The following is a 21,368-nucleotide window of genomic DNA, read 5'->3' as shown; positions in this document are numbered from 1 at the left end:
ATGATACGATCATTTAGTTCTGGAATTCATACAGAGAGAATGCCTGCTGGGACCTTTAGATAGAGACATCCTTAATACCATAGCTCGGCTGGAAACTCCATTTTAAACAATAAAATAATACTATTCTGTTTTGTTAAGCTAATTTATCCTATCAATATTTAGTCTTTTCTTCAGGTACCATGTGTGTCTTATTAGAAATAGGGTAAGCTGTTTCTTCAAATACTGTTCCTGGATTTTTTGATATCTGGACACATGTTCAAAGCAACATTTGTTGGCCACATGTAACAGGGGAGGGGTTTTTGCTTCAGATCTGAGGTCATCACAAAACAGATACTTTATGGAACGTGACGTATGTAGAAATGGAAGTGTGCTTAAATGTGCCCAGTTTAAGCTGACCGTGCCTGTTGAAGTATAGATAAATTATTTTAATTCATACTTCATTTTTAGGACCAAAATACTGAATCTTTATTAAAAACAAGCATGATTACTGTGGTTTTTTTTAAAGACATAATTAGATTTGTCAGGAGATCCTTAATTATCTTGGATTCACAAATATGTGGGCGAAAATTTAGTAGGGCTAGCAGTTGTTCCTGGTAAATGGTCCACTTGGTATTTCAATACAAATTTATTATTTAACATTTTGAAATGCAGTGGTGTAATTTGAATATTGGAAAATAGGTAATGTGACTTCAGAACATTGTAATGTTGTAGCTGAACCAAAGAAAAGTAAAGACTCCAATTGCAATCATAACTGTGTCCCATTTCTCTGTATTATATACTTTTTAAAAGTTTACATTCTGGAGAGGAGTAGATCTACATGTATGCAAGACCTTTATCTCTGCAGGGACGCAAGTACTTTCAGTGTGGAGAAATATTAAAATGAAATTTGACAAAACAGACTCATTAAAAACCTAGCAAATTGGGTAGAGAAATTGTTTGTTAATGAGGTCATAAAAAATAAATAGTCACAAGTACTATTGGCCTTGCAATTCAGTTGGGTTATTGAGATCATTAATCATTGGATTCCTCCCTTTAATGAAGGTTAAAATGTTCAATAAAGCCATGTGTTGAAGAGAGAGTTTTCATTAGTACCCTTTTAATTATTTCGTTTTGTAGATAGCTTTGAAATGTCATGCTGGGCATTAACATTTATTGGCAAGTTTTCTTTCTAAATTAATTATTCTTCCTGCATCGGTATCAAAGTAAATTTTGAAAGGATGAAACCTGAATGCACAATAAATTAATTTAAAAGTTCTTGAAAAGGACTGAGGCTGGGATTTTCCAGCCCTGCCCACCGCCGGAATCTTCCGGCTCCTCCAAAAGTCAGTGGACTTTTGGCTGGCCCACCACATCCCCTGTGGCGGATCTCGGCACAGTGGGGCTGGAAAATCCCAGCCTGAGTTTCAACAGTGATGGAATGTCATTTTATTTGGTAACAGTATCCACATTTCTCAGAGAAGTGAAGGTGATGTTAAAGTAGTGTGGAGACAACTGTTTTAAAACCATAGACGCACAGCAAAGATTGTATTTCCCTTTGGAAATGCCACATTAGAGTACATATATTAATCCTTATCCCTGCTGTGTTATTTATGTTTTGTCATTTTTACTCAGGTGGCAACTTTGCATCACATAGTGATATAAGAACTGTGTTTAATGATCTCACTTGCACCAGTACACTCCTCGCCTCTGAAACATTTTGCTCATGCCTATTATCAATAACAGAATTGACATTCTGAGACTTGATGTTGCATCTTGATGTTGAGGACATTTTTATATTTGGATTTAAAATACCATTACTCCCATTCTATCAATAATTACTGGACTCTTGACCACTGTTTTATATTCTTCCTCCTGGAATATATTCCATTCTGCATACGACTTCCATCTTTATTCACATTATATTGTCAATCGTTTAAATCCTTGCCTGTGGCAAAATACTTGGCCAGCTGACAGTGTGAGTCAGAAAATCACAGGTTGTGGACCCATGATTTTCTCACCTGAATATGCAGTGGGTCTGGTACCTTGCCATGGGCAAGAACTCGCAAGTCAACCAACTGGAATAGCCTTTGAGAATTTTTCATATTTTTGCCTAGCCAGCTACTTTTTTCTTTCTTCTGATCCACTTGTCTGTGCTTGTAAGGTAACTAATGTTGCTCTGGCTGGCACAGAATTTGTTGTACCCTACTCTTTTCCTGGGCTGGGGGGGGTGGTGGTGGGGGCGGGGTTGGGGGGCATTTGTGTGGACTTGGGCCTGCTGAGTTGGGAAATTTCCCAGCTTGAGCTTCCTGCCTTGTGAGCAAAATTTGGCCCCTAATGTCTTGATCGGTCTGCAGCATTCAAAGCTAAATTTATCTTTGCTCGTAATTTCTAGAAATTTGCTGTTACCGCTGCCAGATAAACTTTACTGAGAAGAAGCATGAACTGCAGTCTTCCTGTCACAACAGCACGTGCTTCTTGTACTTTCTATTCTTCTTTTGCAGCTTTCTCCTGCCTTGATGGCCCAGTTGTTAACTTTCCCAAAGAGGAAAGCTAACATTTTTTGGTTTTCTTCTCCTCCACCAACACTAATCTTCATGACTTTGGCAAATAATTTCCTTCCTATGTCTCACTCTTCCATTATGACTGATAACAGGTTTACTTTTCCCCATCTGTTGGACGTTCTCTGTGCTCCAATAAAATATCTCCAAGCATACCTGTCAAAGTCATGATATGCCCTCCAAACTGAACCGTATGTTACACAAACTTGTCAATTATTTTGTACTCCAAACCCAGTTGTCTTTGAAAGTTTGCCTGCCTTCGCTAATCCCTGAGCAGAGCGATGCATCTTACTCTTCAAACCACTCTAATATTATTATTACATCTGTTCTTTTTATTGTTATGGAAATCTATGTGGATTTATTAAATTCTTGTAGGGCTTAAAAGAAGTGGCTGCAGAGATGGAGGATGCATTGGTTGTAATCTTCCAAAATTCCTGAGATTCTGGAAAAAACCCAACTTGGATTGGATGTAACACCTTTATTCAAGTGAGAAGGGAGACAAAAAGCAGGAAATTATAGGCCGGTTAGCTTAACACCTGTCTTTGGGAAAATGCTGGAACCATTGTTAAGGAAGAGTAGCAGGACGTTTAGAAAATCATAATACAGTCACACAGAATCAACATGGTTTTATGAAAGGAAAATAGTGATTGACAAATGTATTAGCTCTTTGAGGATATAACAAGGGGAACCAATCGTTGTCAGCTGTCCCGTCGATCTGGGGATGAGTTCTACTCAGGGTCACGAGTTTCAGCCATGGGTCTTGTGACTGATCAGGCCAATTCTCGACCCACAGAACTTCGAGCATTTGGGACAGCATGTCCCACTAAGCAGTGGGATCCAGAGCGTAGGATTTGCTTCCTTTTTTCCCTTCCCTGCCTCATCATTGTGACTCAGAGCGTGATGCAGCTTGAACCATTTTGAACGATTAGTAGTGAGCTCCTCCCAGTCAATGCCAATGCTGTTGTGCTTTTAGGAGAGCTTCAGAGTCTCTCTGTCATGTTTTCTTTGTCCTCCTCTGAGCGTTGGCCATTTGAGAACTGAGAAAACAGGACCTGGCGAGGGAGATGTTTTTTGGCTCTCTGGATGCAGTCCAGTCCACCATAGTTGATTTTGCCAGAGTTTTGCCTGAATGCTTGTGGAGCCGTCTTCAAGATGGTCACTAGCATTTGTTTGATGGTCCTCCCACTGAATCCGGAGGAGTGGTGGAAGCATTGCTGCTGGAATTTCTCCCGCTCTTATGTATCACTGATACACAGTCCAGGACTCACTGCAGTACCAGAAGTGTGCTGACAGCAATTACTCTGTACATCAAGATTTTGTTGACTTGCAGAGATCTTTGTTGTCAAACACTTGCTGCCATAATTTGTAGAAGGCTGAGCTGGCGCAGCCGACCCAGTGTTGGATCTCCTTGTCAATGGTTGCCTTTTAAGAGAAGTAGCTGCCAAGGCATGCGGAGTGCTCAACATATTCCAGAATGTCTCCTTCAGCATATATGGGAGGTGGAATACTTAGCTGACCAGGTGTGGATTGATATGAGTTTTGTTTTGGCAACATTCAAGGACAGGCCAAGTTCCATGTAATCTAGAATTGGAGAGTGGTTTGCAGATCTGGTGCAGAGTGGGCAATGACACTGCAGTCATCCACAAACTGTAGATCGTGTATATCTATGGTGGTGGGTTTAGTTTTGGCATGAAGATAACTGAGGTTAAAGAGTTTTCCATCTCGGCAGTATTTAATACTGGCACAGAGGGCAGTTGATAAAGTAAGGCAGTGTGATAGCCCACATGCCACTTACAATCAACCTGACAGTGGTTATTTACTTCATCAAAAGGAACAAGTAGATGTAATACATTTGAATTTCCAAATGGCATTCAATAACGTGCCACGTAAAATAGTTACTACATGAGAGCTCATGGTGTCTGGGGTAATACATTAATGTGGATAGTGGATTGGCTAACTAACAGCAGAGTGTCAGGATAAATGGGCCAGTTTTAGATTGGCGAACTGTAACTAGTGGAGTGCCACAGGGATCAGTGCTGGGGTGTCAGCTATTTACAATCTATACTAATGACTTGGATGAAGGGATCAAGTGTTTTGTAGCCAAATTTGCTGCTGATACAAAGGCAGATAGGAAGCAAGCTGTGAGGAGGACACAAAGGGATATAGATAGATTAAGTAAAGGCAAAAAATTGGAATAATGTGGGAAAATCTGAGGTTGTCCACTTTGGTGGGAAGAATAGAAAAGCAAAATATTATTTAAATGGAGAGAAACTGCAGAATGCTGCGCTATAGAAGGATCTGAGTATCCTCATACATTAATCACAAAAGGTTAGCATGCAGATACAGCAAGTAATTAAGAAGGCAAATGGAATGTTGGCCTTTATTACAAGAGGAATGGAGCATAAAAGTAGGGAAGTCTTGCTACAGCTGCACAGGGCATTAGTGAGACTGCACATGGAGCACTGCATACAATTTTAGTCTCCTTATTTAAGGATGGACACGCTTGCATTGGAGGCAGTTCAGAGGAGATTCACTAGCTTGATTTCTAGGATGAAAGGGTTTTCTTAGGTAAGATGGTTGAGCAGATTGGGCCCATACTTATTGGAGTCCGGAAGGATGATAGGTGATCTAATTGAAGCATGTAAGGTTCGAGGGGACTTGACAGAGCAGATGCTGAGAGGTTCTTTCCCCTCGTGGGGGAATCCAAAACCGGGAGTGGGTTGGGGGGTGGGGGGGACAGTTTCAGAACAAGGTGACTCCCATCTAAAACGTAGATGAGGAATTCCTTCTATGAGGGTCATTAATCTTTAGACTTCACTACCCCAGGGAACAGCGGTGGTTGCGTCATTAATATATTCAAGGCTGAGTTAGATTGGTTTTTCATCTAAGAGGTGTCAAAGATTATGGGGACAGGCAGTAAAGTTAAGGCCACAATCAACCAGCCATGATCTTACTGAATAGCAGGGCAGATCTGGGGCCATTGACCTACTCCTGCTCCCATTTCTTATCCGTCATTTGGAAAGTTTTGGCATCATCAGTAAAGATTTTCTGCATGACTGTTCCGCTGATCTGGCTGGTTATGCTGACACTCTGGCCCAAATCTTCTGGTCCCCAGATCATCAGAGACCGGACGTACAAATGAAGGTATGTGCCAGGACACTGCGGAGGTCCTGACACATGACCTACCTGGGTATTACCCAAGAAATTTAAACTTCTGATGGGCAATTCTCCTGCTCCCTGGAACCCTCTGCGAAAATGTCCACCTCTGAGCTAAAGTCGGGACTTGAGGCATTTCCATGGTACTTATCTGGATAATTATCCAGGAAATGTTAGACAGACTAAAACCTGATCTAACACCTGGGTAACTTCACAACTGATGCCAACCAATCAGTTACCCCCACTATCCACTCCAACCTGACCTGACTACCTTCAACCAGCTGGCTACCCACTCTCCCATCTACTCACTCACCCACCCACCCACTCAGACCCATATACCCACTCACCCATTCACCTATCCTCACCCACCTACCCGCTCATCCGCCTACTCACCTCAGCACATATTCACTAATTCACCTACCCAATTCACCCACTCACCATCCCAAACTCAAAGCCTGGACCTTTAAACTTACCAGACAAAATATGGCAGCAAGTACCATAAAAAGGGGGCATGTCCTATCTCCTTCCAGAAGATCCTGGAAGAAATGCACAGCAGCATTGCCGCTGCTCAGAACATTTGGGTCTCTGATTCCAAACAGTGGTAAAGTGTCCATTGTTGTCTTGAATATTGGAAAAGCCTCTCAGGCATCTGGCACTTTGCATTCATATTTGCTATAATATGGCCCCATACCCATTCTACATGCTTGATTTACTCCGCTTCCTCTCAATCGCTGTTTTGATGCAGTAATTGATGGCCCATCCTCTGACTTTTATCACGGCTTTATCCTTTCTCCTGCACCTCTTATTACATCAGTGATGATGTCCACTTATCACTGTGTTATCTTTACCTGTCATAATGACTATGGTTTACATTTGTCAACTTTCTTCACGCTTTAGACCTATAGATGCCGGCCTTATCAGCATCGCCCACATCCCGTGTGAATAAAAATATCTTTAGGCACTTCTAGCCATTAACCACTCTCAGCCTTTAGTGGCTCTCAGTTTCATTAAGACTGCTACATGTGGTGTTTTTCTCAACTTTGAGTCATCCCTCCTAAGCTGCAAGAACACTTGCCCCCACACTACTTCACCTCTCCACAAGTCACACAATGATGAAATCAAGACTTATCATGCAACCTCCTACTTTAACTTGATCTTCCTCAGAACTTTAAAACTTTGGAACGCCTTACTTACCTTAGATTTTCCTTCTTTGTTCCATCTTAAAGCTTACGAAACATGAGCTTTGTATCACCTGTCCACAGCTGTTGATTTATCTCATGACTTAGGATATATGGCACAGAACCAGGCAATTTGGCCCAACTAGACCATGTGGTGTTTGTGCTCCACCTGAACCTCCTCTCATCTTTTCTCATCTAAATCTACAAGCGTAACACTCTATTCCTCGTACCCTCATATGCTTGTCTAGTTTCCCCTTAAATTAATCATACCTTTTGCTTCAATCACTTCCTGTGGTAGCCAGTTCCACATTCTCAATGCACTTTAGGTAGAGAAGTTTCTTTGAACTCCCTCTTGGATTTCTTGGTGACTATCTTATATTGACGGCCTCTAATTATGCTCTTACCTACAAGAGGAAACATTCTCTTTGTATCCACTCTATCAATACCTTTCATAATTTTTAAGACCTCTATTGGGCCACCCCTTGGCCTACTCCTTTCATAAGAAAAGAGACCCAGCATGTCAATCCTTTCCTATGTGTGTAGCCCTATATTTCTAGTATCATCCTTGTAAATCTTCTTTGCACTCTCTCCAGTACTTCTATACTCTTTTTATAATATGGTAGGCAGAACTTCACACACTACTCTTCAGTGTGGTCTAATCAGGTTTCAATACAGTTTTAGCATAACTTCCCTTGTTTTCAATTCTATCCCTCTAGAAATAAAATCTAGTGCTTTCTTTTTTTTTCATGGCCTTGCTAATCTGTGGTGCAACCTTTAGTGATTGGTGTAGTTGTAATCTGTGATCTCTTTGTTCCTCTAACCTACCTAGACTTGCACCTTCCTACCAGAATATTGTACCTTATATTTAACTGTCCATTTGCCCATTCTGCAATTTTATTAATGTCCTGCTATAATTTGTTGCAGTCCTCCTCAGTATTGACGATCCTCAACCATTTTGGTGTTATCTACAAAATTAGAAATTGTGTTTTTGATTCCAAAGTCCAACTTGTTGTAAATTGTGATCAGCAGTGACCTCAGCATGATCCTTGTAGAACATCACTTCCCACCTTCTGCCACTCTGAATAATTGCCCTTTACTCCCACTCTCTGCTTACTGTCATGAAACCAGCTAGAAATTTGTTCTGCCACTTATCCCCTGACTGCACATAGCGAAGGTCTTTTGAAAATCCAGATAAATTACATGCACTGCATTGCCATTGTCTACTCTGTAACCATCTCAAAATGTTCAATAAAGTTGGTCAAGCAAAATTTTCCTTTTTGAAATCCATGCTGACTATTCATTATTATATTTCTCATTTCTAGATGTTCTTATATTCTTTGTTTTAGTAAGAATGCCATCACTTTTCCTACAACTCCCTGGACATTTCTATCTATCCTCTTTCTTAAATATAGGAATTACCTTAGCTATATTTTCTAACAAATTATTAGACATGAGTAGTAACGCTTCTGCTATCTCTTCCTTAGATTCTTTTAAAATACATGGATGTAATCCACCCAAACCAGGGGCTGAATTTTACATTCATCAGGTGGGCGCCCACCCAACCTGACCGAGCATGAAATCACGTGAGATGACGTCGAGTGGGCGTCCTGACGTCATCGCACATTTGCATGATTTTTGCTCGGTGGATGCGCGTGCACAAAAGTCGGAAGTGCACCCACCGATGAGGGCAATCAAGCCCACTAACTGCACCATTGTCTGCTGTTTTTCATTGCCCATCCAACCTTACAGCTGGCTGATGGGCAAATTGGCCTGGCGGCCTTTACATTTATCATGAAACCTCATCCAAGGGTGGGATGAGAGTTTCTGTTATGAAATAAAGTAAAAATCTGTGGGGTAGCGTATTTATCATCTATATTTTCAGGTGCCTGATTGTGATGCTCGGACGTTTTTTTCCGCTTTTTGAAAATTTATTGGAATTTTTTCGAATCTGCAGCTCCCTGAGGCAGCTCTCAGCGCTCACCCACAAAGGCCAGCGTGAAATCACGGTCAGGGGCCAATGGTGGTCGGTGGTCTGTTTCCCATCTAATCCCAGGCCCACCGATCACACCCACCCGCTGAGCTAAAAATTCAGGCCTAGGGGTTTTGTCTTCTTGAGTTTGTTTAGTTTATTCAATATATCCCCTTTTTAAATTGGAAATGCACTTATCTTATCACTCATTTCATTATTCAAATACATGTGTGCCTATTTCTATCTTCCTGGTAATATTAAAGCAAAATAATTAATATTTCTGCTTATTAACTATTGGTGATTTTGAAGGCCTTGGTGTCTCATGAAAATAAATGCCAAAAGTACCTATCATTCTTAAAATTACAACACACATTGCACCTGTATGCCATTTCTTTCTTTGCTTGAACATACCTGAATAACCTTCAGGTAATTAAAATTCCATACATAATGAAAAGAAACAAAATATACAACCTACATTAATTTCCACTTTGAACACATTAAGGAATTTGGAGTGGAATCTACATAAACTCTTGGGGTGTTTGTTGTAAAAGAAATTCAATAGCACAGAAATGTTGGCTGGGATTTTTCAAGACCTGTCCTGGGTGGTACGGAAAATTTGGTGACCCAGCAAAACATCCCTTGATTTTTGGTGGGACCAGAAAATCCCAAGCATTATTTACTTTTGATTATTCATTATTATGAATGACATTGCTCATTAGCAGCATAAGACAATAAAGGTCAACCTGTTCTAAATAGCCATTTATGTACAAAATCTAAACTGTCTATTGTTGTTTTTACTAGCTAGCAGAGGAGTTGGAGAGAGGAGAAAAGGAAAACCTGGCACTACAGGAATACACAGACAACTTGCTTCAACGAATCTCCGATCTATGTCCTGATGTCCTGGAGCAAGTCATCAAAATGCTGGAAGAAGCAGCCTGATGTAGCAGAAAGGGAGGCAGTATTGAAATTGTGCTAGCTCATTGTGAAATGATTAAAAGGGAAAAACCCATTCAGCATTTGCACCACTAAACACTGCACCATTGTTTCAAAGCCAATTTTCATCCAACTATATTTGTGTATACCTTAACAGTATTTGGAATATCATTCCGGAAATAATAGGATGCTCAGTTACTATCAAGAAAGATGGAAATAATCTGTACTCTGGAAAGCCTTTATTATGATTAGGTGGGTGTTCAGCTTTGCCTTGACTACCTTCTTGAGATTCCTATTGTTTGCAGTTTTTATACCCAGCTTTAGCATTTAACCCATTATTGTCAACTCCTGCTGGCTCAGCAACTACAATGGGTTCAGGGAATTCCACGGGTAATCTTTCCTTGCTCTCTTGTACCTTAGCTACACTCACATCTAAATTTCTAGGTGGGTAGGAAAGTGACAAGAACTTTTATAATCTTAACATTTTAGTGGATAATACATTAAATATAAAACTTGTTTTTGTGCGATGAAAAGTTCACTTTTAAAGGTGAAAGCATTATCAAACAGTTGACAAGGATTATCCTTCTGAACAAAGAAACCTGTGCCTCTCAAAATGTACTGTACGTCTGAATATGTTCATTAGATGATCAATTTACAAGAGGCGTTGTTAAAATGGAAGAGTATTTAAAATTCTCGAACTGGCCCACTAGCTTGGGATTGTTATTTGTAAAGCACATGTCAGCAAGTAGGAAGAAGAAGCAGAATTTGTTGTGCAATTCTTTCTTGCTGATGTAGCAAAGTGCTCTGATGGGAATGGTTGTACTTTATGCCATTATTAAAGATTCCAGAAGAAATTTAACAGCATCTTGCAGCTGATTTCTACGTATGGCAACTTGTGCATTTGTATAATTTTGAGTTCTTAATGCATAATCATACTCAGTGGCAGAGGAACTTTACTGCTTTGAGTGGAAATGCAATAGAAAACTTTTTACTGCTTAAGTGAAACCAAACCTCAGAGCTTTCTTCAGTAAAGGGGGCAAAGTTCTTTGGAATATGTTCAGCACATCTGGCATATTTTGCACTCCTGGAGAACGCAGGCAACAAGAAGTAGTATGTAACATTGTTGTCACATTGGGGTTGTGATCCTTTGAGTGCCCTAACAAGCAGTTCTCTCTGTTCTATAGTACAACTGAATACTTGAAGTAGGAAATTCTTACCACAAGGACCTAATGTTAAGTAAATGTCATAGTAAAAGCATAAAAGCAATGATGTTTAGCTGTTAGATCATTTATATGTAATGTGCCAATTTGGAACAGTTATTGTATTGGGGGAAATTATGTTGTTCCCAGATTATAGAAATATGGATCATAAATCAGGGCATCAAAACAAGACTTTTTGGGCAAAAGAAAACTGTTCTACCAAATGAAAAAGGACATTTCTCGTTACATGTTTTACAGAATTTCAAGATATTTTCTTTTGATACTTTGGCATAGAACTCTGGTTAAAATAAACACTGTGACAAACTGACAGTAATGTTTTATTTATGCGTCATTGGTAGACATCTCGCTTTGAGTGTTAAAAAATGATTACCATTAACACAAATTCTCTTGGCTTGTTTTCAAATAATTAACTTGACTGGTGTTCTGATTGTTATTACTCCTGTATTATATACCGTGTCAATTTCTGTACAGTAATTTTTGTATTTGAGATTTGTGTATCAAAAAGCACGCAATTTCAGTTTGACTTTCATTTGAAAGTGGATTAAAGATTTAATTTTCAAATAGTGCGAACAAGCAGATCATAAAAATGTTGACACAATGCTTATCTGCAATGTAATTGTGTAGAATGGTGTTTGAATGTGATGTGTTGGAATATGTAGATCAGTAATACCCTAGGTAGCCCCTTTTAAATGTCCTGTCAGATTTTAGTAACACCTCTGGTCCTATTATTTTCAAGTTTGTGGCATGTCATGGGTTCTGCTGTTGATATATAGTGAAGATGTTGACATGGTACCAAAAGGAATCCTTGAGTATGGTTAACCACCATGGGCATGATTTAAAACTGTTACTGTACATCATTATCTCGTGGACATTTAGAGGTATATAAAGTACAAAACATTGTTATCAATGTGCAAGAAATATTTAGCGTTGCCCAGCTTGTTTATATATTCATTAAATAAAGATTTCTTTCTGATATCACCATTGCTGTTTAATAAAGAAAACTTTTTTTGTGGAATACAGCTTTTTTTAATGTTTATTTTGAGAAATCCAAAGCTATCATTGTATGAAAATTAACATACAATAGCTTTCAATAGCTTCTCTGCTTAACTGGTTTCCCCTTTCATATATAAAAACAAAAAACCTGCGGATGCTTGAAATCCAAAACAAAAACAGAATTACCTGGAAAAACTCAGCAGGTCGGGCAGCATCGGCGGAGAAGAAAAGAGTTGACATTTCGAGTCCTCATGACCCTTTGACAGAACTTGAGTTCAAGTCCAAGAAAGAGTTGAAATATAAGCTGGTTTAAGGTGTGTCGGGGTGGGGGGGCGGAGAGAGAGAGAGAAGTGGAGGGGGGGGGTGTGGTTGTAGGGACAAACAAGCAGTGATAGAAGCAGATCATTAAAAGATGTCAACAACAATAGAACAAAAGAACACATAGGTGTTAAAGTTGGTGATATTATCTAAACGAATGTGCTAATTAAGAATGGATGGTAGGGCACTCAAGGTATAGCTCTAGTGGGGGTGGGGAGAGCATAAAAGATTTTAAAATATTTAAAAATAATGGAAATAGGTGGGAAAAGAAAAATCTATATAATTTATTGGAAAAAAAAGGAAGGGGGAAACAGAAAGGGGGTGGGGATGGGGGAGGGAGCTCACGACCTAAAGTTGTTGAATTCAATATTCAGTCCGGAAGGCTGTAAAGTGCCTAGTCGGAAGATGAGGTGTTGTTCCTCCAGTTTGCATTGGGCTTCACTGGAACAACGCAGCAAGCCAAGGACAGACATGTGGGCAAGAGAGCAGGGTGGAGTGTTAAAAAGGCAAGCGACGGAGGTTTGGGTCATTCTTGCGGACGGACTGCAGGTGTTCTGCAAAGCGGTCGCCCAGTTTACATTTGGTCTCTCCGATGTAGAGGAGACCACATTGGGAGCAACGAATGCAGTAGACTAAGTTGGGGGAAATGCAAGTGAAATGCTGCTTCACTTGAAAGGAGTGTTTGGGCCCTTGGACGGTGAGGAGAGAGGAAGTGAAGAGGCAGGTGTTGCATCTTTTGCGTGGGCATGGGGTGGTGCCATAGGAGGGGGTTGAGGAGTAGGGGGTGATGGAGGAGTGGACCAGGGTGTCCCGGAGGGAGCGATCCCTACGGAATGCTGATGGGGGTGAAGGGAAGATGTGTTTGGTGGTGGCATCATGCTGGAGTTGGCAGAAATGGCAGAGGATGATCCTTTGAATGCGGAGGCTGGTGGGGTGATAAGTATCACATTTCTGGGAGGGAGGAGAAGGCGTGAGGGCGGATGCGCGGGAGATGGGCCGGACACGGTTGAGGGCCCTGTCAACGACCGTGGGTGGAAAACCTCGGTTAAGGAAGAAGGAGGACATGTCAGGGGAACTGTTTTTGAAGGTAGCATCATCGGAACGGATGCAACGGAGGCGAAGGAACTGAGAGAATGGGATGGAGTCCTTACAGGAAGCGGGGTGTGAGGAGCTGTAGTCGAGGTAGCTGTGGGAGTCGGTGGGTTTGTAATGGATATTGGTGGACAGTCTATCACCAGAGATTGAGGCAGAGAGGTCAAGGAAGGGAAGGGAAGTGTCAGAGATGGACCACGTGAAAATGATGGAGGGGTGGAGATTGGAAGCAAAATTAATAAACTTTTCTATGTCCCGACGAGATCATGAAGCAGCACCGAAGTAATCATCGATGTACCGGAGAAAAAGTTGTGGAAGGGGGCCGGAGTAGGACTGGAACAAGGAATGTTCCACACACCCCATAAAGAGACAGGCATAGCTGGGGCCCATGCAGGTACCCATAGCCACACCTTTTATTTGGAGGAAGTGAGAGGAGTTGAAGGAGAAATCGTTCAGCGTGAGAACAAGTTCAGCCAGACGGAGGAGAGTAGTGGTGGATGGGGATTGTTCGGGCCTCTGTTCGAGGAAGAAGCTAAGGGCCCTCAGACCATCCTGGTGGGGGATGGAGGTGTAGAGGGATTGGACGTCCATGGTGAAGAGGAAGCGGTTGGGGCCAGGGAACTGGAAATTGTTGATGTGGCACCACCCCATGCCCACGCAAAAGATGCAACACCTGCCCCTTCACTTCCTCTCTCCTCACCGTCCAAAGGCCCAAACACTCCTTTCAAGTGAAGCAGCATTTCACTTGCATTTCCCCCAACTTAGTCTACTGCATTCATTGCTCCCAATGTGGTCTCCTCTACATCGGAGAGACCAAATGTAAACTGGGCGACCGCTTTGCAGAACACCTGCAGTCCGTCCGCAAGAATGACCCAAACCTCCCTGTCGCTTGCCATTTTAACACTCCACCCTGCTCTCTTGCCCACATGTCTGTCCTTGGCTTGCTGCATTGTTCCAGTGAAGCCCAACGCAAACTGGAGGAACAACACCTCGTCATCCGACTAGGCACTTTACAGCCTTCCGGACTGAATATTGAATTCAACAACTTTAGGTCGTGAGCTCCCTCCCCCATCCCCACCCCCTTTCTGTTTCCCCCTTCCTTTTTTTTCCAATAAATTATATAGATTTTTCTTTTCCCACCTATTTCCATTATTTTTAAATATTTTAAAATCTTTTATGCTCTCCCCACCCCCACTAGAGCTATACCTTGAGTGCCCTACCATCCATTCTTAATTAGCACATTCGTTTAGATAATATCACCAACTTTAACACCTATGTGTTCTTTTGTTCTATTGTTGTTGACATCTTTTGATGATCTGCTTCTATCACTGCTTGTTTGTCCCTACAACCATATCCCCCCCTCCACTTCTCTCTCTCTCTCTCTCTCTCTATCCGCCCCCCCACCCCCACACACCTTAAACCAGCTTATATTTCAACTCTTTCTTGGACTTGAACTCAAGTTCTGTCGAAGGGTCATGAGGACTCGAAACGTCAACTCTTTTCTTCTCCGCTGATGCTGCCAGACCTGCTGAGTTTTTCCAGGTAATTCTGTTTTTGTTTCCCCTTTCATATACTGCTTATTGTCCATATAATGACCTTTACTCAGGACTGCTTTCTCCACAGTGGGCATTAATATAACTGCGATTTGCCAGCAGTAATGAATTTCAAGCTGAGTGAGCCAGAAGACGTCAATTTTTCCCTTCTCAAAGCTGTAACTTGGCTTTCACTTAGCACTCCATCACCTTGGCCAGCCAACTGAGAACTGTCAAAAACTCACCAAAGTTAAGCAACTGAATTTGAGTAACAAGTAACACTGGGTCCTGATCTGGCAAACTTGCTGGAAGTCAATCATCCAGTTGCTTGAGTGGCTTGATTCTAGCAACATGTTTTGTGCTATATATAGGGAAATGATTTACTGGAACATAATCATTTTGAGACTTCAAAAAGATCAGAATGGAAAATGAGAACATATTTCTCCACTATTTTCTCCAGTTTAGCTGTTTCTCTTGTAGAGGTCATGTTGATTTTTATAAACAAAAGAAATCTGAAAATATTTATGTAGTTTGATGTTCTGTTTTAATTTTGCATGTGCCAGGTATTGAAATTATATGTAAAATGTGTCAGTAATTTTTATTTTCCATGTCATCTCATTTTTGGCTGCTAGTCTGTAAAGGATTTATAGGCTCGAAATATAAATGGAAAGATCACGGTAGAATTTAAGTAGAACTAAATAGATACAGGCCAATAAAAATCAAGGGGTAGCTGAATGAAAGCTTGACTAAGTAATTATAGGAGCAAAGAAGTTCTGTAAAACAATGAGGAAAACACATTTTTAATGTGCTGAATATTTGAAAGCTCCACACGCAGTCCAATAGTGTAGTTATGCTATAATAACTGTGGAAAAACATTATACAGCGTAGTTTAGCAAACATCATATTCAGCAAAATATATTTTTACTAAGTGATTCATTAATATATTATTAATAGATAATATGAGACCATGTAAATTTATTAAATTGACAAATAATGTGCAACTTATCCAAGCATAATAGATCAATGTTAAAAACAGAAGTATTCTCTTGTGGTCTTTATGGACCTAATTGGCAAAATGATACATTGGTTCATGTCTGAATTTCATTGATCAACCCCTTCTTTATAGTTATCTTTATGTTTGAACCTCTTAATTAGCATATCTGTATATCCATTTCATTGAAGATATATTTTTGGGTACGGTAACATCAAAATTATAGGACTAGTCCAATGATTCCAGTGTTCATGAGTTCTAATCCCACTTTGGCAAGTTATTAATTTGAGCTAGTTAAATCTAGTAATTTGTGAACTGGACACCAGAAAAAAATGACCATAAAAACTACCAATTCTTGAAAACTTAAATTGTTTACTAATGTGCTACCCACTCGAGCCTACATGTGATTTCAGTCCCCGGTGGGTAATAAATAAGGTGACCTTGCCAATGTTGCAATGCCATTAACCCATAGAAAGCATTTTTAAAAACTCTACGTAAATATACATAAAAACCTTTCAAGCTTCTTTTTCACGGCAGTGGTATAAACAAGCAACAATGCAAATAGTATCATGAAGAGTCACATTCTGCGTTATGTCCTAGAAAGTGGAGCCTGCTGAATCTATTTTAGCAGTATAAAACAGAGACCTTAAGGTCCAGCATAGTGAGCAATGTTTGTGTGTCCATCATTCGGCAGATATTCATATTCACCTTCAGCCATATATTTGCCTTCTTCAGTTCACTGCCTGGACTAGGGCCTTTAACACTGTGTCAGAGGACCTAGGTGCCATCTTGGAAAGGTCTTGGAGCCATTTTACCACCTCTGAAGTTACTCTGCTTGACTACGGGAGAAGCCAGGCCCTCCCCCCACCCACCCCCAACTTTTAAAAGATGTTGGCTGCCTTATGATGGTGTCAGAGACCCATGATTTTCCAATATGTAGCTCTGGCTGCACAGCTGACTCATTATGAGCTGCCTAAATGAGTTTCACATTGTCTGTGCACCCACATGAACAAGCATAGGCATTGCACGACCTAGCCCCAGCATAATCATTTAAGGTGCAATTGAATTTCTATGTCAATGTCTCTTAAGTTGGGAATTCCATGCAGGTAAAGGAATTTCTTCTTAAAAGTAATATTCTGCATCATCTACAGAATTCTAATTTTCAGGATGTTTAAAGCTACATCGGTTTAGAACACTGCAAATAAGATTTTCATCAACTGGCTCAATTTCTATTTGGCTCAATGAATATCAACCCTACAAAGGAGACATGCACAATTGGACTCCCATGGTGCAGACTTTAGAGGAATTTGACTATGCATTCCAGAATACTGATGCGTAAGTCATTGATGAGACCACATTTGGAATAGTGCCCATTAAAAGAAAAATATTATACATGGAATGGATACATTGAAGATTCACTGGAATAATGCAAGCCTAAATTAATTGTCTGAGAGAAACTAGTACTTTGTGAGTTTAAGCAGTTGAATACAAGGGATCAGAAACTGAAGGACAGCATGTTGCTTAATTGACATTAAGAAGGAAAGAGCCAATGAAAGTTGATGTAGGGTGTTGGTTACAGTATGCTAGGCCTAAAGAAGTCTTTGAAGTCATACGTAGGTTAACTGTAAGTCTTCATTAACTTAGGACTATGTACAAATATACAGTAAGGAGCTCAAACTAGGAGCAGTCTATGCTTGCTGGTACACATGGCCCAGTCCAACACTGGACTGATCTTGGATGTAGGTCATGTGCTTTTTTACATCACTCTGTGGACGGTAAGGCACTCAGTCCCACATTAACCCAATATGTGCCAGATCCTATACTACACCTCCCCCAAGTCTTTATCCAATGCATTTTATGTGATTATAGTTTGCCTTATGTCTTATTATTACTTTCATACATTTATGTTATTACTACATTATCCCTTACCCATTTCCTCCATCAAACCCTTGAATTCAAAGGTTCAGGCGGTCTGGAGGCCTTATAATCCTTCCATATCTCATTCACATTACTGTCAGAGGAGTGGTAGGCTCTGTCACTGCTGGTTCTTCCTGTAGGTTTGAAGGTTGTTCTGGCATCTGGGTATGTTTGCATCCTTTTCATCTATTCTTTCGTGTTGAATCGCATTTGGTTGTTTCAGCTGTTGTGCTGGTCAGTGGTTGCTACTCCAACTCGTTTCTTGTGGGGTGACCGAACATTGTGCTTGTCTCCTTGTTGTTTTTCTCACTTCTTCCATCGTCGTGTGGTTCGTCACAATATATGTGGAAATTTGCATTTCAAAAGCTGAACCCTCATTCCCACTTATTTCACAGTTTTACCAAATTTTTGAGCACTTTCTTTTCTAGTTGTTTTTCGAACTTACAAATCAGCAACTACTCTGGTAAGCTGTGTTGTCTTTGTTTCAGAGTTATCTGCAGAACTCATATAAGTTTGACAAATTCACCTGGGCATTCAGTTCTGTTCAGAATCTTTCTTCCATGGTCACTGCTCCTCGGGCTCTTTCAATTCACTTGTTAGATCGTCAATCTGTTTTGTAAAATTTCCCTTATCTGCTTTCAAAGTCTGGGTTTGCTCTTCCATATTGCATATCTCATCCTTCATGTTATTCAGATTGGACCAAAGTTCAAGAAGTTAATCAGTTTTGGTCGTTAATTCTGCAATCGATTAATTGTTCTGATGCATCAGCAATTCTTTCTCCTTTTCCAGGCATTTTTCACTATGCTTACAAGAGACTTCTGATGTTTGAAATTCATCAAGTTTTAATTGAAGATCCATCTTTATTGAATGTGCTTCTACAAGTTTGTCATTTAAGCATTTCAAATCCTCTTTCAAGTGTTCTATTTCCTATGAGCAACATTCCAGTGTTCTCATCATTTCTCATTTTTCCTTTACAAACTCATCTTTCATACGTGAAAGTTGGTTCTTTACGCAGATCAGTTTTTCTTTAACCCAGCTTAATTACTCTGTGCTATCCTTCAAGCTCTCATTCTGTAATTGCACTTCTGCCAATTGTTTCTGAGACTCTTCACGCTCTTCTGTGAGAAGCGCTGTTTCCGCTTACCATTATAGGTTCTTAATTTTCATCTCTTCGTATATATCTTTGGAAATGTAATGTTTTCCTAAGTTTTCTTCCAAATTCTAACCATTTTTTTCAGTTCTGTAGTCTCTTTTTTATACCTCTTAGCTTCTTCCTGGAATGTAGAATACTCCTGAGTCTTTTCTGCCGACTGGTTCATCAGTTCTTTCAAGGCCGCAACTTCTTTGAGTACATTTTATGCCTGCAATTATGCTTGGCTGTATTTCTGGTTGCGTTTTCCTAACTCTAGCTTCGATTTGTCAACAATGGAATTCAGAATTGTTATTTATTCCTGGTACTTTTGTGACAACTCCAAAATTTGTCCAGATCTCGAACAGTTTGCATCATTGAAGCTTATCATGCATTTTCAATGCTATAAACTCAACTTGAATTTTGTGTTTCAAATCTTCCAATTCAGCTTTGATGCAAACATTTTCCAACCTTATTTCATTTTTCTCTTTGAAGGGTTTTGTGTATTTTGGACTTCATCTGATGGTTTTCCTTCATTCACAGTCAGCTGCTCATTTTGCACTGCCACCTGCTATTGCAGTTCCAGTAATGTGTCAGGGTTTCCAAAAAGGTATATTTTTGGGACATCCAGAAAATTCTTTGCTTCTCTGATGGCCACATGTGGTTTGCTCGGGTATTGTCTTTTTACCTCTCATAGCTTTATTGGGGGTTTTCTCTCCCTCTTTTTAAGCTCTGCGTACTCCACAACTTGAAGGTGAAAGATTTGTCAAAGGTGTTTGATATTTCATCAAAGCCAGTTGAGGACTCATCAATGCACTGCATTAGGATTACTTCACCAGGAAGTCCACCAAACCGGTATAAAAATCTGGACTTTTTCTTACTTCATACTTAGACCTGATGTACTCCAGTGATTTGGAAATTCTCTTCTCCAGGATGCCCAATTTTTTGTTAGGTTTAGCCCCTGGATAAGTCTAAATTGTTCTAGAAGAGTGGAATTCTGATCCATGGTTAAATTTTTTAAAGTATAGGTTCTGCTTTAAGAGCTTTCTGGATTTCAAGATGGCATCGCCGTTCACTTGGAGACAAAGCGACTTCCCACACTTGACAGTTTTGGCAGGCTCCACTATAATGGCAATCGCACTCAGCTTGGAAAAAAAAATTCAACAATGGCTGCTTGGATTGGCTGTCTGCAGCATTCTCTTGCTCAGTGTTTTACTTTAAAGTCATGAATTTGTTGAAACATGACTTTTGCTTGCTCTTAGCTGAGTTTAGAAGTTGTGATTCTCCCGGATTTTTAAACTATTTGTTTTTCCCGTTTCGGAGTGAGTTCATGTGCCAACTGGTTCATCAGTTCTTTCAAGGCCACAACTTCTTTGAGCACATTTTCTGCCTGCAGTTATGCTTGGCTGTATTTCTGGTTGAGTTTTCCTAACTCCCACTTCGATTTGTCAACAATGGAATTCAGAATTCGGGGATCGGGTTTTAGCAACGGGTTTTTTCAAACTGCACTTCTGACTCTGAATTATTTAAAGATTTCTCAGGTCTTGCTGTAGCCTGGAGTTTTAAAGGTGTTAGCTTACCCCTGCTTGCACCGCTGATTGCACTCTGGGATTGGAAGCTGGACTTCCAAAGGAGATTCAATGGAGTTTTGTGCTGTAGTAAGGAATTTTAAATTTTTGCCTCCAGCTTCCAAATCTTTATTCGGATCTTTTTCCTGGCGAATGTTCCTCTGCAGCTCTGCTTCTGAATCTTACTTACAGGTCAGACTGCTTTGTTGAATTTTTTTTCTGCCTTCCAGCATCTTAGCTTTTCTCTGCACTTTCAGGGAGGTCTTGGGGTTTTTTTTTCCACAAGCTGCCCCCATGTTGTAGGGTGTTGGTTATAGTTCGGTAATTCTGAAGAATAAAATGTAGGTTGACTGTAAATCCAGGATTTTCCACTGCTGTTTGTGGCAGACGTCATAGCAGCTGGGAGCGGAAAATATCGGGTGATCACAAAATCAGTTTCTCGTCGTTGTAAAATCAGTTTTCAATCGTCCACTCCACCCATCAATGGGGAGGAGTGGTGTTTCCTGCCGCCGCATGCCGGGGACCTAATTTCAATACTTTAGCATCTCATTATAAGCCCTGCTCAATGGAATCAAACCCCCCATGCTGGATCATCCAGATACGTTGGTGTGATTGCACACCGAAGTGTTTCACAACTATACATAAGTGACGTGCACCTGGCGAGCTGCATTTTGCTTGGGGCTTCAAGGTTTGTTTGCCTATCTTGCCCATGAGCTCTCTAAAAGTGATGTGGTGCTGCCCCCAAAGCAAGTCTGTACCTACCAGACCAGGGTGGCTTTTCAGCAGCTGCAGGGCTAGGGCTAGCTTGGGGAAGGGAGAATTGGCCTCAGGCAAG

The 21,368-nt window shown here is 40.5% G+C and overlaps 1 protein-coding gene across 4 annotated transcripts in view; it reads left to right on the top strand.

The window, feature by feature from the left end:
- The window catches only part of LOC121280155 (ERC protein 2), an 859,042-nt gene extending 847,037 nt beyond the window's left edge, over positions 1-12,005 (top strand). For all 4 annotated transcript variants that reach the window (XM_041191852.1, XM_041191854.1, XM_041191850.1 and 1 more), the window contains one exon: positions 9,642-12,005. In XM_041191852.1, coding sequence (XP_041047786.1) covers positions 9,642-9,779 — 138 coding nt within the window. In that variant the 3' untranslated portion in view covers positions 9,780-12,005. The remainder of the gene's footprint in view (positions 1-9,641) is intronic.
- The last annotated feature ends 9,363 nt before the right edge of the window (positions 12,006-21,368 follow it).

This window comes from Carcharodon carcharias, chromosome 7 (assembly GCF_017639515.1).
Source record: "Carcharodon carcharias isolate sCarCar2 chromosome 7, sCarCar2.pri, whole genome shotgun sequence".
Classification (NCBI taxonomy): domain Eukaryota; kingdom Metazoa; phylum Chordata; class Chondrichthyes; order Lamniformes; family Lamnidae; genus Carcharodon; species Carcharodon carcharias.
The sequence above is the reverse complement of the archived record's forward strand: the minus strand, read 5'-3'. Positions and strand labels throughout refer to the sequence as shown.